The sequence below is a fragment of the Balaenoptera acutorostrata genome, chromosome 4, assembly GCF_949987535.1.
Source record: "Balaenoptera acutorostrata chromosome 4, mBalAcu1.1, whole genome shotgun sequence".
Lineage (NCBI taxonomy): Eukaryota > Metazoa > Chordata > Mammalia > Artiodactyla > Balaenopteridae > Balaenoptera > Balaenoptera acutorostrata.
The window spans coordinates 71673739-71690029 of record NC_080067.1 but is presented as its reverse complement, the minus strand read 5'-3'; the positions used below and the strand labels follow the sequence as shown (position 1 = coordinate 71690029).

Sequence of the window (16291 nt, the reverse complement as noted above, 5' to 3'; positions counted from 1 at the left end):
TAAATGACATGAAATCCACTGATGTCCAGAATCCTTAACAAGGTAATAGATCATCCTGAATAATTCTTTTACTCCAATAAGAAGGAAAATAAAGTTTCATGCTTTCTGGAGAGTGGTTAATACAAGTTCATTCTGTCACCCCAAGTAAGTTGACAAAGACAGACCAAATACTAGTGATGTTTCTGGACCTAACATCTTAGAACCAGGTCTTGCAGTGGGTGCTGATTCTTTTTTTTACCCTACTGGATTGGTTCCAGAGGGCCCAGTGACATGATGGGAAATCAGGAAACTCAAAGATTGGCTTCGTACTTCACCAGATCATTCTCTCCATCTAGACATACTTTTGCTCTGTCTCATGTCTGTTTCCCCAGGTGGGGTAATAGGATCCTTAAATAACTCAGGGCCCATCTCCTGCCCTTAGGAACATCACTCAGCCATCCTATCACAGTCAGGCTGCTTTGGACAGGGCAAAACTGCATACCTATTGGAACTTAAATGTTGATGGCCATTGTCCCAACCTAAATTTTTAATCTTCTGTAGGGGAATTTGGTGCAATCGTACCAAAGTGAGGTAAAGTTGAATAACCCCATTTTTTTCTGAACCGGTTGCTCTGGGGTCAGGACGGACGAATGCAAATATACTGCAATGTTAACAAAGGGCAAGGTTGTCCAGCTTGGCTATTTTGGGCAATACTTATTTTAAAAACAAAACAAAACAGAACAAAAAACCCTTAATAACATTTCTTTTTATAAAGAGATTTTTGGAAAGAAAGTCCTTCTAAGAGTAATGTTTCAAAAACACTTAACGTTTTCACTTGAAATCTTTATGTTGGAAGATGACCGTGGCTTGGTCCACTTTCATGTAATGGGCAATCATAAGGTTGACGGACGCCTCCAGCTACCCACAGGCCCCACTTGCTGGGAAGGGTTCTTTCCTCTAAGGAACCTAAAATCCATCTGCATCATTAACAGAGCAGATGCTTTCATGTGAGAATAGTGATTTAGTAAACTCCCTACCCGGAGAGTAAGGACCTCACTAAATTCTGTTATAATGTTGAAAATGTGAATGGATATGCCTGATAATCGACAATCTCAACTGTGTAAAGGATTAAAAAAAACAAACAAACATATAGTCCAAACTTCCACCCAGTACATCCTCCCAATTTATCATTGAACTTCTCGATAATCAAGGGCTCTCCAATTTCTGATTTCTTACAGTTCTTACTACAGGGAAGGGAGTGCTCGGTTCTAACACAATGGCTGGTAACTAGATTGGTTTCTCCACCTCACTCCTTCCAAGTAACTCTCCTTGGTTCCTCTTTTCATGGTGGGAGGAAACATCATTATGTTGGTTCTAGGACACATGAAAAATCCAAGTTGTAGGTGAGTAGGTGTGTATAGTATTATATCTTGCCTATTCACAGGAAGTAATTGAACATGTTGACTTAAAACACATACATGCTTGAAATTAAATCAAACAACAAAAAAGATAACTGTCATAAAGAATATTTTTAAGTTGCCTAATAGGTTAAAGGTTGGAGAGTAATATTCTTCTTGGAGGATCATTAATGTAGATAAACAAGGGGTAATAAACAAGTGCCATTCTACTAGAGCCCCTTCCCAAAGAAAACTAGACAAGATATCTGCATTACCTTAGATCTCCTTAGCCTCACCTGTCTCCTGGGCCCTTGTCCACTTGTTCTTCCCCAGCAGTCACTATGGTACCAACTTTGCTTGGGTTCTGACCGCCTTCACATGAGGCCAACCTGTCATCAGCTCATCTCATGCTGCCCTGAGCACCTCTCACCTCCATATGTGGGGATTCCCTGTCCCTGCTGAGGCATCAGATACTTCAGATCTATTTAGTGACCAAGTAAATGCAACATCTAAGTGTGAGGAAGTCTATGACCCACAGAAGGAAGCTCTGACCAACAGAAAAGGAGCTGGAAGATAAATTATTTTCCCTTCCTCTCTCCGAACAGATTGTCCTGAGCTGCTATGGTTCATATGGTCTTTTGGAAGAAGGTCCTTCAAGATTGAAAAATTAGTTGTACTTGATACTAAATGGAAGCCATATTGGTAACACCCCCCCATATCCCCAAATAGGATCTCCCCATTTTCCTGCTTCACTCATGCACTTCCTTCAGATTGTACTTTCTAATGAAATAAAAGTAGTACATATACTTTTGCCTTAGGCTCTGCTTTCTGGGGAAGGCAGACCAAGATAGGTACCCCCTTATTCCCATCACTCTATTAAAGAGTTCGCTACCTTTGGTTGCAGTGGTGGTGCACAGGGGGCTGAAACAGGATCTGTGATGTAGGTCTTCTTGGGACCAGCAACTGGATACATCCCAGCAGGGTTCTGGTTCCCGGTGCCAGAAGGAGTATACCCTTGTTCCCGCTTCCAGGTATTTGGGTGACCTTGTTGACCATAGGCAGGATCAGAGTCATTTTTGCCCCCATAGCCAGGCCCCGCTGCACAATAGGGTTCATAATAGCGTCCTTGGTTGGGGGCATACCCATACCCAGGCTCAGGCTGAAGTCCTGGTGGTGGAATATATGCATAATCCATGCCTCCCCGTGTAGAAGGAGGTGGACCCTGCCCAGCGATAGGAACTGGTTGAGTGTTATAGCCCTGGGCCCCTGGCCCTGAGCCATAAAATTGTCCTGGCGAAGGGGCAGCCATGTAATGAGAGCTGGGCTGGGCTGACTTCACCTGCACATTGAAGGTAGGTCTTGAAGGGGTAGATGCCGTAGTGTAGGAGGCTGGGACGGGCTGAGGCTGGGGTTTTAGCGTTCCAATTGGAGCCACGGGGATGGGTCCAGCCTGGGGTACAGGCTGTGGCTTCAATGTAGACTTTTTCGTTGCCGTCAGAGGGGGCTGGTTTGGTATGACCATTCTCTTATGTCCTGTGACAGGGGTGGAGACTGGAGGAGAAGCTGTTGTTGAGCTAGTAGAGCCCTAAAGCAGAAAAGAGAAAAGGAAAAAAAAAGGACAAAAATTATTGCTAATGAAAAATAGAAATACATAAACAGACAAATATTAATAAATGCCATTATTACTTTTGTATTAACTTGGCAAAACATAAACAAGGCATGGTTCGTGCCTTCTAAGAGTTCACAGACAACACAAAAATCAGTTGCGCTTCTGTGTACCAATTCCATTTGTAATAACATCGAAAAGAAAGAAAAAACTTAGGAATAAACTTAACCAAAGAGGTGAAAGTCTTATACACTGAAAAGTACAAAATGTTGCCGATAAATTAAAGAAGATACAACTAAATGGAAAGACATATCATGTTCATGGATTGGAAGACTTGATATTGTAAAAATGTTAATACTACCCAGAGCAATCTACAGATTTAATGCAATCCCTGTCAAAATCCCAATGGAACTTTTCTGCAAAAATAGAAAAATCCATATGCAATCTCAAGAGACTCTGAATAACCAAAACAATCTTGAAAAAGAAGATTGGAGCTCTCACACTACGCAACTTCAAAATTTATTACAAAGCTATAATAATCAGTGTTCCATTGGCATAAAGACAGACATAGACGAATGGAATAGAATTGAGAGCCCAGAAATACATCCTTGCATACATGATTTGATTTTTGACATGGGTGTCAAGACCATTTGATTGGGAAAGGTTAGTCTTTTCAACAAATAGTGCTGGGAATACTGGACATCCACATGCAAAAGAATGAAGTTGGACCCTTACTTTACACCATATACAAAAAGTAACCCAAAATTTTAGCTCTAAATGTAAGAGCTAAAACTATAAAACTCCTTAAAAAAAACACAGAAGAAAAAAATTCATGACATTGGATTTGGCAATGATTTATTTTTAATACATATAGAAACATCAAAAGCACCAGCACCAAGAGAAAACAGATAAATTGAACAATGGGATCTCAAACAAACTACCCAAAGACTTGGTCACCATACTGCTAAAAGGCAATACTAGAGAAAGAGAGCTGAAGGACTAAGCAGAGGGAACAAAAAAAAGCAATGAGGGGTGTTGGGAGAAATAAACAAACACCGCTGGTACAACCAAAGAAATACTAAATTTAGGATCAAAGGTTCCTGTCAAAGAGTGATTTACCAAAGATAACTCAAATGCAGCCTCCTCCCTTTACATCTTTTTGTTTTTTGTCGCATTCATTTGTTCAATTCAGAAATACTTACTGAATGCCCTAAAAATGTCCTAAGGCCACAAAGATTAAAAGACTTTCTGCTGAACTGTGAGAGGTCTTGGTTAGGCTGGGGATAAGTAAAGGCTTAGGGAAGGTTTGAAGAGTCAAACATTCATCCTAAGGCACTAGTCTATTAGGGATCTGTAAACATTCCAGTGGCAGAATGTCTTAATTGTGCTCTGGCTTACTCTGATTAGATTTGTTCATACAAGAAATGAATGACCACACCCTAATTCGGTTGTTCATTAATTTCCAGGTCAATTCTAGTATGTATAGGAAGAAACGACACAAGACTTTATATTACTCTAGTGTCATTTGCCCACACCAAGCCATTAGAGATATATACATGTGGGGAAGATGCTAACTGCTTCCCCATACCCACTGCCCTTCTTCATTACTCAAAAAATTTCAGTTTTGTTTGGGGCAGCAATGTGCCCACTCTTCCCTAGATTACTTTGCATATAGGAGTTGCCATGTGACACAGTTCTGGCCAATGAGATGTATGCGAAGCATTTCTGGAAAAGCTAGAGCTCTCCTGACACAGCATGATCCTTTCCTACTTTTCCCTTTTCCTCCTTCCTGCCTGGGATCTGGATGTGGGGCTAGAGATAGTACAGCTACCCTGTTCCCACCATAACATACAAGTATACTGATTTAGACATATGGCTTTCTGGGAATAGCTTTCTGGTGATCTAGATTGATCCAGAGATAAAGATTAAAACATCTCAGGGATGTTTGGTTACATATAGTAGTTCTCTTTTTTTTTTTTTTTTTGGGCCGTGCCATGCTGCTTGCCGGATCTTAGTTCCCGGACCAGACCAGGGATCAAACCTATGCCCCCTTCAGTGGAAGCGTGGCATTCTGACCAGTGAACTGCCAGGGAATTCTCTGTATAGCGGTTCTCAACTGGAGAGGAAATCACCTAGCGACCAGGGAGAGTTTAGAAATGTGTGGCAATGTTTTTTACTGTCACAGTGATTAGGGGATTCTATTTTCATTGAATGGTTAAAAGGCAAAAACACATCACTGTCAAACCCAAGATGACAACAGTGCCCCTGTTGAGAGACACCAGTAAACTCTTGAGCCACATGTCTTCTGGGAACCTGATTGTGAAGTTCCCAGCTGTCAGCCAAGGAGGGTCACTGGTCCTTTCTAGGATCTCTCTTCTACCACACTCTCTCCTCCTATTCAAATCACTGCTCTCCCCCTTGGTCCTCTTGAACCCAGGGAGATGACAGTTCTGATTCTGCTAGCCCCAGATTATCACTTTGTCCCTAATGGCTTCTCTATACCCAAGTGGACCTATGTACACAATGCATTTATAAGTCAGCTCCTTGAGAGGGACTAGTTTCTGTGTGCTATCATTTTCATTGGGATCTGACTGTGACGGCTATCTTTTCCCATCATTTGTGATTTGTCTCAATTGTAGATTCCTAGAGATTTTGTAATTCTAGATTTAGTTTTCTGTTAAGTTACAGAAAGCTGTTGAATAGAGTTATCTTTTTTCCTTTTTTGATAGCCTCTCAGGGGGCAAACCTGCCATTTCCTTTTGTAATTTAAGTATCACTGAGTATTCTTGTCTTGGTGGAGTAGCCTTTCCCTTCTGTATGAAGGTGGTCCCAATAGTACCCAACAGAAGATGCAGTTTCCACATTAAGTGATTTGTTAAAATATATATCCTGAAGAAATCCCTAAATAAATGCTCAGTAAGACACTGACATTCTGTAGCAGAGAGTATGGAAGAGTCAGTTTGAACCTAAAAAAAAAAAAGTAAGGTTAGATTTTTCTAGTCAACCATGTCGGTCTTAAAAAATGTCCACATTGGGGACTGACTCTGGCCCCCATTAGTGTGGTACTGGCCACTGAACAGAAGAGAAGCCCTGGCTCACGCCTGGCTCTGGCCCTAGCCCCTCCATCTCCAGCCCCGCCTCCTACCAAGGTGATAGCTGCCAGCACACCCTGGGGAAAGATGTAACTCGTGCTCACTTCAGATACAGTTCTCCCACCAAAGCCACTGGGCAGACTGTATAGAGATGCTCCCACACAAGGACACCTCTTCAAGACTGGGATGGGTAACTGTTTCATCAAATTTCATTGAGACAGAGAAAGTTAAGCAAAATGAGAAGGCAGAGGAATTTGTTTCAAAGGAAAGAACAAGGAAAAAAACAACCTGAAAAAACAACTAATGAAACAGAGATAATTTATCAAATAAAGAGTTCAATCAAGGCTTTAAAAAAATGATGCTACCATGCTATGAAACTTTGATAAAAGCATTGTTTTAAAAGTGCTTAAGTGTCTATCAGTGTTTAGGTGTACAGAATTGTGCAAAATCACTGATGGAGTATTTTTGAAAGAAGATGATAATAATAATTGTTATTATTATTGTTAACTATAATAATTACAGCTTAAAATAGTTTGTGTTACACCCTCTACTAAGCAATTAACAAATCTATCATTTTATTATAATTTGTTAAAAGTTCCTGAGAAATAAAAATTAAACTTGATAAATGTAAAAAAAAAAAAATGTCCACATGGATGGAACTGAATATAAGAAGGAATAAAGCTTTGCTTTTCTTTGATGACTCAAGATCAGCAGAAACCCAGAGTTCCTATTTTAAACACTTTACAAACCCAACTATAAATGGAGACAGTGACTGAGCAACTGAGCTAATGACAGGCATACTCTGGGCTGCAGCTGGAAAGGAGTCTGCCCCAAAAACAGATACTTCAAAAGTCATATACTTTGAAGATGAAAACCAATCACATTCATAAAGTAAACAAAAAAGAATGTAGACCTAACTCCTTAGAAGCAACTTTTTTCAACAAATTTCTCTTTCACTTTTTCTTTCTTGGTGAACATGCACTCATGTGCACACACATTCACTACTTACAGATTCCTAAAGTCTTTGAAGGAAGGCATCAGGGAGCAATTTCAGGAGCCATTGCTAACTTCTAGGAAATATCTCCCTAGATGAGAAGGTTTCTCACAACTTTATTATGAATTCTGCTATGTATGTGCCGGCATGTTTCTGAGTATTTTCTATTTCAAAACTACGTGTGTGAAAATAGCACATTTAGCTCTATTTTTTTCCTTTGCAATTTTAAATTCTTTACCTCATTGGAGGTGGAAGGGGTAAAGAACAGGAATCATTTTAAAGCATACTTATTTATGTTCTTGATGATAAAAGAAAGCTATGGCAACACTTTCTTGGCCCACATATTCAATTAAATACACAGCGAATCTTTTCTACTTACTAGATTAGTAGGCACTTCCAAATATTTATTTTTGGCATTTCATTTCTTTTTTGTTCTTTGCAAAAATTCTTGAAGTTTTATCATGATTTAACATTTTCGTTTTGAAAAACAAGCACATTTTAAAAATTACACTCATACAGATATATATATATATATATACGTGTATATATATATATATATATATATATATATATATATATATATATATACGTATATACATATTTTTTTCCCTGAGACTTGAATGTCTCTGTAGCAGTGTTTTTATGTGGTTATTTTTCCATTAATTATTTTCTAAGCATCTTCAACATGGAAAGCTCAGCGAGGTTAATGGGAGGATAGCATCCCAGGATGAATAGCGCATGTCTCCCTGGCCCCCAGGAGTTTATATGTAGTCTGGTAGAGGGACTGATCAATCACTGTTTGAACGGATGTCTCCACTACCAGGCAGAACTGGCTGTGGCCGTGAGACAAGAACAGACAAAGGGCTGTAAGAGCACCTCTCGTGCTCACCTTTGGGAGCAGGCCCTCAACTTCCTTTTTGCCCAACTCGGAATAACATCTTACATTCCTCTATCCCTCTCACCGTTGACCCGCCCATTCCCTGAACACACCCCGCATGTACATACACACACACACCCCTAATCTACTATTATGTCTTCTATATAAGCCCTGATTACTTCTGGCATCCCCGTACTTTACCCCAGTCTCACTTTCTCTCTCCTAGTTCTGGCTCCCATCATCACTTCTCAGAGCTGTTTATTGCCATGATCTAACCTCACTTCTCTCTCACATCTCCTCCTCAGTACTGTCACAGTGATCTCTCTAACGTGACTATCTGATCCCGCCTCTCTGCTGATCTAGATTTGCCAATGACTCTGCCTTGTGTGGAACTCTTTTTATCATGGTGTACTCTCTCTCCCTTTTTTACATACACTTTATAAGGACGTTCCAATCTAGCCCTTGCCTTTCTGTCCAGACACCTCCTTATTTCCTATATTAGTCACAGCATATTAAGCCTAATCTTAGGCTTATGTAGAGATGGGAATAGACCATACACTCATGTGTGTACTCATATCTGTCCACCAGCACATCCTTCTATAGTCTATGATTTGTTTTTTATGACTCTCCTCCATGTTTCTCATCTGCAGCTCAAACATAGCTATCTTCTGCCTGGAAGTTGCCTACTGATTCTTTAAGTCTCTGATCAAATGGTGCCTCTTCTGTAATGTCTTTCTGGAAGTCTGGAGACATCCATTCAACAGTTACTATGTATTAGCCCCTATACCAGACTATAAACTGCTGGGGGACAGGGAGACATCCTATCCTCTTCCCATTAGCCTGACAGAGCTTTACATGTTGAAGATATTTACAAAATAATTAATTGAAAAATAAAAACATAAAAAGACATAAAAATCCCCTGGAAGGATTTTGGGGGTTTTCTATGGTCCTCTGGCTTTACCGCCAATGGGCTTTGTACATACCTCCATTAAAGCAAATACCTTACAGTGTTTTCATAACTGACTTGCATGTTTTATAAGTTGGGAAGAAGTTAAGCTGTAAGCTACAGAAAATCAAATTATCACGGTCATAGATAGAAATTTGTCTTTTGTAATAGAAAGGGCAGCCAAGAACCACTATGTCTGTTCAACAGTGACAGCAAGGACCCAGGCTCTGGCTAGCTTTCTGCTAGAAGTACTTTTCCAATCTTTCTATAAAAGTGCTACTGACAACATTAGTCAACATATTGCCCAATCACCCCTGAATAAAGATCCTTTTTATCTGACACAGGACCTCCTCTCCTCTATTAACTCTCTCCAGGACCATGCCCACAACTTGAAATAGCTCCTGTGTATGATGACTCTCTTGAAGTTCTCTCTCTAGAATCCATCTGTACTTGAAATGCTAGACCCAAATATTCACTGTCTATTTCATGTGTTTCCTTGGATGTCTCATTCGCTCTTCAGGCTCAAAATGTTAAAAACTGTTTCATCACCTTCCTTGAATCTGCTTTTCATGCCTTTCATCTGGTTTTCTCATCCACCCCAGCACTGTTCAAATGAGAACACTAGGAGTCATTCTTGAGCCTCTCCTTCACATCCCATTCAAGTATCAAATCCTGTTGATCCTATTCCCTAAATAGGAAATTCTATATCTCTCAAAGTTGTCTGCATTTCAACCATTTCCTCTGCTGTAATTCAATTCCAAGACACCACCACCTCTCACCAGGAATTATCCAACAGCATCCAAACTGGTCTCCCAGTATCTATGCTTGTTCCCCTTCAATGAATCCTTCATTCTGTAGGAAGAGTGATTTCTCTCAAATGCAGATCTAATCACATTATTTTCCTGCTTAAAAATCTTCAGTGGTTTAGTAGAGTGATTTGGACTCAATCTATTTCTTCTGTCTCTCCTTGAGAGGTACATGTCATGTCACCCTCGAGAGGTACACGTCATGTTACTGACACTGACTTCCTTTCATATCTGATGTGCTAGACTCTCTCCTATCTCATGGATTATACCTCTGTGCTTTCCCACCTCTCTCTGGATTCTATGTCTAGCTAATTCCTAAGAACTCCTGAAGTCTCAGCCTGAGTGTCAGGTTCCTCAGTGAACCTTTGCCCAAATCCTCTGGCACAGTGAGCTCTTCTACACATATCACACTGTGTATGTCTGTTCTCATAAAGTTAGAGATTGTCCCTTTTATTCGCTGCTGCTTTTCCACTGGCTTTTTCATATCGTAGTACATAGTAGGCATGTAACAGGCATTTGAATGAATGAGTAATGGTCTCCCAAGAAAAGTGCATTTCTCTTGTCAGATTACAACCAAATATGTAAAATATGAGCTATCTCATTTCTCTTATTACTTGACAATCAAGGAACTCTGATATAACACATTTTTTTAACATCTTTATTGGAGTATAATTGCTTTACAATATTGTGTTAGTTTCTGCTGTATAACAAAGTGAATCAGCTATATGTATACATATATCCCCATAGCCCCTCGCTCTTGCGGCTCCCTCCCACCCTCCCTATCCCACCCCTCTAGGCGGTCACAAAGCACCAAGCGATGCAGCTGCTTCCCACTAGCTATCTATTTTACATTTGGTAGTGTATATATGTCCATGCTACTCTCTCACTTCATTCCAGCTTACCCTTCCCCCTCTCCATGTCCTCAAGTCCATTCTCTACGTCTGCGTCTTTATTCCTGTCCTGCCCCTAGGTTCAACAGAACCATTTTTTCATTTTTTTTTTTTTTTAGATTCCATATATATGTACTAGCATACCGTATTTGTTTTTCTCTTTCTGACTTACTTCACTCTGTATGACAGACTCTAACTCCATCCACCTCACTACAAATAACTCAATTTCGTTTCTTTTTATGGCTGAGTAAGATTCCATTGTATATATGTGCCACATCTTCTTTATCCATTCATCTGTCGATGGACACTTAGGTTGCTTCCATGTCCTGGCTATTGTAAATAGTGCTGCAATGAACATTGTGGTACATGACTCTTTTTGAATTATGGCTTTCTCAGGGTATATGCCCAGTAGTGGGATTGCTGGGTCGTATGGTAGTTCTATTTTTAGTTTTCTAAGGAACCTCCATACTGTTCTCCATAGTGGCTGTATCAATTTACATTATTTAACACATTTTTGACTGGAGACGTACTATGGCCAGAGGCATTAGTTTCTGCAAAAATCCCCCAGTCAATAATGTGTTTATGCATGCTTAATTACAGTAATCTCATTAGTCTCTCCCTCCCTCTAAACAGTTTAAGGACTTTACCTTTTGAATTTATTAACACTACTATCTTTCAAAGAAGCATTTGAGGTGCTTATTTTCATTTCAATGGTCAGACTGTATACGTAAGTTCTACTTGATGCCAGCTCAAACTCCTACAGAAATAGTCAAAGGGCAAATTTTAAATAAAGGTACCATGAAAAGAAAGAGACTAAAGCATTTTAAAATAATTTTTAACATGTACTGAAAAGAAACACATTTTGAATTAACTATCAAATAATTACAATATCCCAATCTCCTCAAATTTAATGAATCCAAGGTATTTATTAAACAAAAATTTATTGAAATTCTGCTCTGTGTCAGGCACTGAGCTAGTTGCTAAAGTCACAATAAGACAAAGGGAATCAAAGTCACTGCACTCAAATAATTCTTTTTTTTTTTTTTTTCAAACATCTTTATTGAAGTATAATTGCCCCTCAATAGTGTGTTAGCTTCCGCTCTACAACAAAGTGAATCAGCTACACATATACAATACGTTCCCATCTCTCTTCCCTCTTGCATCTCCCCCCCTCCCACCCTCCCCATCCCACCCCCCTAGGCGGCCACAAAGCACCGAGCTGATCTCCCTGTGCTATGCGGCTGCTTCCCACTAGTTATCTATTTTACATTTGGTAGTGTATATATGTCCATGACACTCTCTTACCCTGTCACATCTCACCCCTCCCCCTCCCCATATCCTCAAGTCCATTCTCTAGTAGGTCTGTGTCTTTATTCCCGTCTTGCCACTAGGTTCTTCATGGCCTTTTTTTTTTTTTCCCTTAGATTCCATATATATGTGTTAGCATACTGTATTTGTTTTTCTCTTTCTGACTTACTTCACTCTGTATGACAGACTCTAACTCCATCCACCTCATTACAAATACCTCCATTTCATTTCTTTTTATGGCTGAGTAATATTCCACTGTATATATGTGCCACATCTTCTTTATCCATTCATCTGTCGATGGACATTTAGGTTGCTTCCATGTCCTGGCTATTGTAAATAGAGCTGCAATGAACATTTTGGTACATGACTCTTTTTGACCTATGGTTTTCTCAGGGTATATGCCCAGTAGTGGGATTGCTGGGTCGTATGGTAGTTCTATTTGTAGTTTTTTAAGGAACCTCCATACTGTTCTCCATAGTGGCTGTATCAATTTGCATTCCCACCAACAGTGCAAGAGTGTTCCCTTTCCTCCACACCCTCTCCAGCATTTATTGTTTCTAGATTTTTTGATGATGGCCATTCTGACCGGTGTGAGATGATATCTCATTGTAGTTTTGATTTGCATTTCTCTAATGATTAATGATGTTGAGCATTCTTTCATGTGTCTGTAGGCCATCTGTATATCTTCTTTGGAGAAATGTCTATTTAGATCTTCTGCCCATTTTTGGATTGGGTTGTTCGTTTTTTTGTTATTGAGCTGCATGAGTTGCTTGTATATTTTGGAGATTAATCCTTTGTCAGTTGCTTCATTTGCAAATATTTTCTCCCATTCTGAGGGTTGTCTTTTGGTCTTGTTTATGGTTTCCTTTGCTGTGCAAAAGCTTTTAAGTTTCATTAGGTCCCATTTGTTTATTTGTGTTCTTATTTCCATTTCTCTGGGAGCTGGGTCAAAAAGAATCTTGCTGTGATGTATGTCATAGAGTGTTCTGCCTATGTTTTCCTCTAAGAGTTTGATAGTGTCTGCCCTTACACTTAGGTCTTTAATCCATTTTGAGTTTATTTTTGTGCATGGTGTCAGGGAGTGTTCTAATTTCATACTTTTACATGTTCCTGTCCAATTTTCCCAGCACCACTTATTGAAGAGGCTGTCTTTTCTCCACTGTATATGCTTGCCTCCTTTATCAAAGATAAGTTGACCATATGTGTGTGGGTTTATCTCTGGGCTTTCTATCCTGTTCCATTGATCTATATTTCTGTTTTTGTGCCAGTACCAAACTGTCTTGATTACTGAAGCTTTGTAATATAGTCTGAAATCAGGGAGCCTGATTCCCCCAGCTCCATTTTTTGTTCTCAAGATTGCTTTGGCTATTCGGGGTCTTTTGTGTTTCCATACAAATTGTGAAATTTTTTGTTCTAGTTCTGTGAAAAATGCCAGTGGTAGTTTGATAGGGATTGCATTGAATCTGTAGATTGCTTTGGGTAGTAGAGTCATTTTCACAATGTTGATTCTTCCAATCCAGGAACATGTTATATCTCTCCATCTATTTGTATCATCTTTAATTTCTTTCATCAGTGTCTTATAATTTTCTGCATACAGGTCTTTTGTCTCCTTAGGTAGGTTTATTCCTAGATATTTTATTCTTTCTGTTGCAATGGTAAATGGGAGTGTTTTCTTAATTTCACTTTCAGATTTTTCGTCATTAGTGTATAGAAATGCAAGAGATTTCTGTGCATTAATTTTGTATCCTGCTACTTTACCAAATTCATTGATTAGCTGTAGGAGTTTTCTGGTAGCATCTTTAGGATTCTCTATGTATAGTATCATGTCATCTGCAAATAGTGACAGCTTTACTTCTTCTTTTCCAATTTGGATTCCTTTTATTTCTTTGTCTTCTCTGATTGCTGTGGCTAACACTTCCAAAACTATGTTGAATAATAGTGGTGAGAGTGGGCAACCTTGTCTTGTTCCTGATCTTAGTGGAAATGGTTTCAGTTTTTCACCATTGAGGACAATGTTGGCTGTGGGTTTGTCATATATGGCCTTTATTATGTTGAGGAAAGTTCCCTCTATGCCTACTTTCTGCAGGGCTTTTATCATAAATGGGTGTTGAATTTTGTCGAAAGCTTTCTCTGCATCTATTGAGATGATCATATGGTTTTTCTCCTTCAATTTGTTAATATGGTGTATCACATTGATTGATTTGCGTATATTGAAGAATCCTTGCATTCCTGGAATAAACCCCACTTGATCATGGTGTATGATCCTTTTAATGTGCTGTTGGATTCTGTTTGCTAGTATTTTGTTGAGGATTTTTGCATCTATGTTCATCAGTGATATTGGCCTGTAGTTTTCTTTCTTTGTGACATCTTTGTCTGGTTTTGGTATCAGGGTGATGGTGGCCTCGTAGAATGAGTTTGGGAGTGTTCCTCCCTCTGCAATATTTTGGAAGAGTTTGAGAAGGATAGGTGTTAGCTCTTCTCTAAATGTTTGATAGAATTCGCCTGTGAAGCCATCTGGTCCTGGGCTTTTGTTTGTTGGAAGGTTTTTAATCACAGTTTCAATTTCAGTGCTTGTGATTGGTCTGTTCATATTTTCTATTTCTTCCTGGTTCAGTCTCGGAAGTTTGTGCATTTCTAAGAATCTGTCCATTTCCTCCAGGTTGTCCATTTTATTGGCATAGAGTTGCTTGTAGTAATCTCTCATGATCTTTTGTATTTCTGCAGTGTCAGTGGTTACTTCTCCTTTTTCATTTCTAATTCTATTGATCTGAGTCTTCTCCCTTTTTCTCTTGATGAGTCTGGCTAATGGTTTATCAATTTTGTTTATCTTCTCAAAGAACCAGCTTTTAGTTTCATTGATTTTTGCTACTGTTTCCTTCATTTCTTTTTCATTTATTTCTGACCTGATCTTTATAATTTCTTTCCTTCTGCTGGCTTTGGGGTTTTTTTGTTCTTCTTTCTCTAATTGCTTTAGGTGCAAGGTTAGGTTGTTTATTCGAGATGTTTCCTGTTTCTTGAGGTAGGCTTGTATTGCTATAAACTTCCCTCTTAGCACTGCTTTTGCTGTGTCCCATAGGTTTTGGGTCGTCGTGTCTCCATTGTCATTTGTTTCTAGGTATTTTTTGATTTCCCCTTTGATTTCTTCAGTAATCACTTTGTTATTAAGTAATGTATTGTGTAGCCTCCATGTGTTTGTATTTTTTACAGATCTTTTCCTGTAATTGATATCTAGTCTCATAGCGTTGTGGTCGGAAAAGATACTTGATACGATTTCAACTTTCTTAAATTTACCAAGGCTTGATTTGTGACCCAAGATATGATCTATCCTGGAGAATGTTCCATGAGCACTTGAGAAAAATGTGTATTCTGTTGTTTTTGGGTGGAATGTCCTATAAATATCAATTAAGTCCATATTGATTAATGTATCATTTAAAGCTTGTGTTTCCTTATTTATTTTCATTTTGGATGATCTGTCCATTGGTGAAAGTGGGGTGTTAAAGTCCCCTACTATGATTGTGTTGCTGTCAATTTCCCCTTTTATGGCTGTTAGTATTTGCCTTATGTATTGAGGTGCTCCTATGTTGGTTGCATAAATATTTACAATTGTTATACCTTCCTCTTGGATCGATCCCTTGATCATTATATAGTGTCCTTCTTTGTCTCTTGTAATAGTCTTTATTTTAAAGTCTATTTTGTCTGATATGAGAATTGCTACTCCAGCTTTCTTTTGATTTCCATTTGCATGGAATATCTTTTTCCATCCCCTCACTTTCAGTCTGTATGTGTCCCTAGGTCTGAAGTGGGTCTCTTGTAGACAGCATATATATGGGTCTTGTTTTTGTATCCATTCAGCCAGCCTGTGTCTTTTGGTGGGAGCATTTAATCCATTTACATTCAAGGTAATTATCGATATGTATGTTCCTATTCCCATTTTCTTAAATGTATTGGGTTTGTTATTGCAGGTGTTTTCCTTCTCTTGTGTTTCTTGCCTAGAGAATTTCCTTTAGCATTTGTTGTAAAGCTGGTTTGGTGGTGCTGAACTCTCTCAGCTTTTGCTTGTCTGTAAAGGTTTTAATTTCTCCATCAAATCTGAATGAGATCCTTGCTGGGTAGAGTAATCTTGGTTGTAGGTTTTTCTCCTTCATCACTTTAAGTATATCCTGCCACTCCCTTCTGGCTTGCAGAGTTTCTGCTGAGAGATCAGATGTTAACCTTATGGGGATTCCCTTGTGTGTTATTTGTTTTTTTTCCCTTGCTGCCTTTAATATGTTTTCCTTATATTTAATTTTTGACAGTTTGATTAATATGTGTCTCGGCGTGTTCCTCCTTGGGTTTATCCTGTATGGGACTCTCTGTGCTTCCAGGACTTGATTAACTATTTCCTTTCCCATATTAG

General features: G+C 39.0%; 1 protein-coding gene across 5 annotated transcripts in view; it reads right to left on the bottom strand.

The window, feature by feature from the left end:
* Positions 1-16291, bottom strand: part of LPP (LIM domain containing preferred translocation partner in lipoma) — a 711048-nt gene that overhangs the window by 266682 nt on the left and 428075 nt on the right. For all 5 annotated transcript variants that reach the window (XM_057545523.1, XM_057545524.1, XM_007195224.2 and 2 more), the window contains one exon: positions 2269-2961. In XM_057545523.1, coding sequence (XP_057401506.1) covers positions 2269-2961 — 693 coding nt within the window. The remainder of the gene's footprint in view (positions 1-2268; positions 2962-16291) is intronic.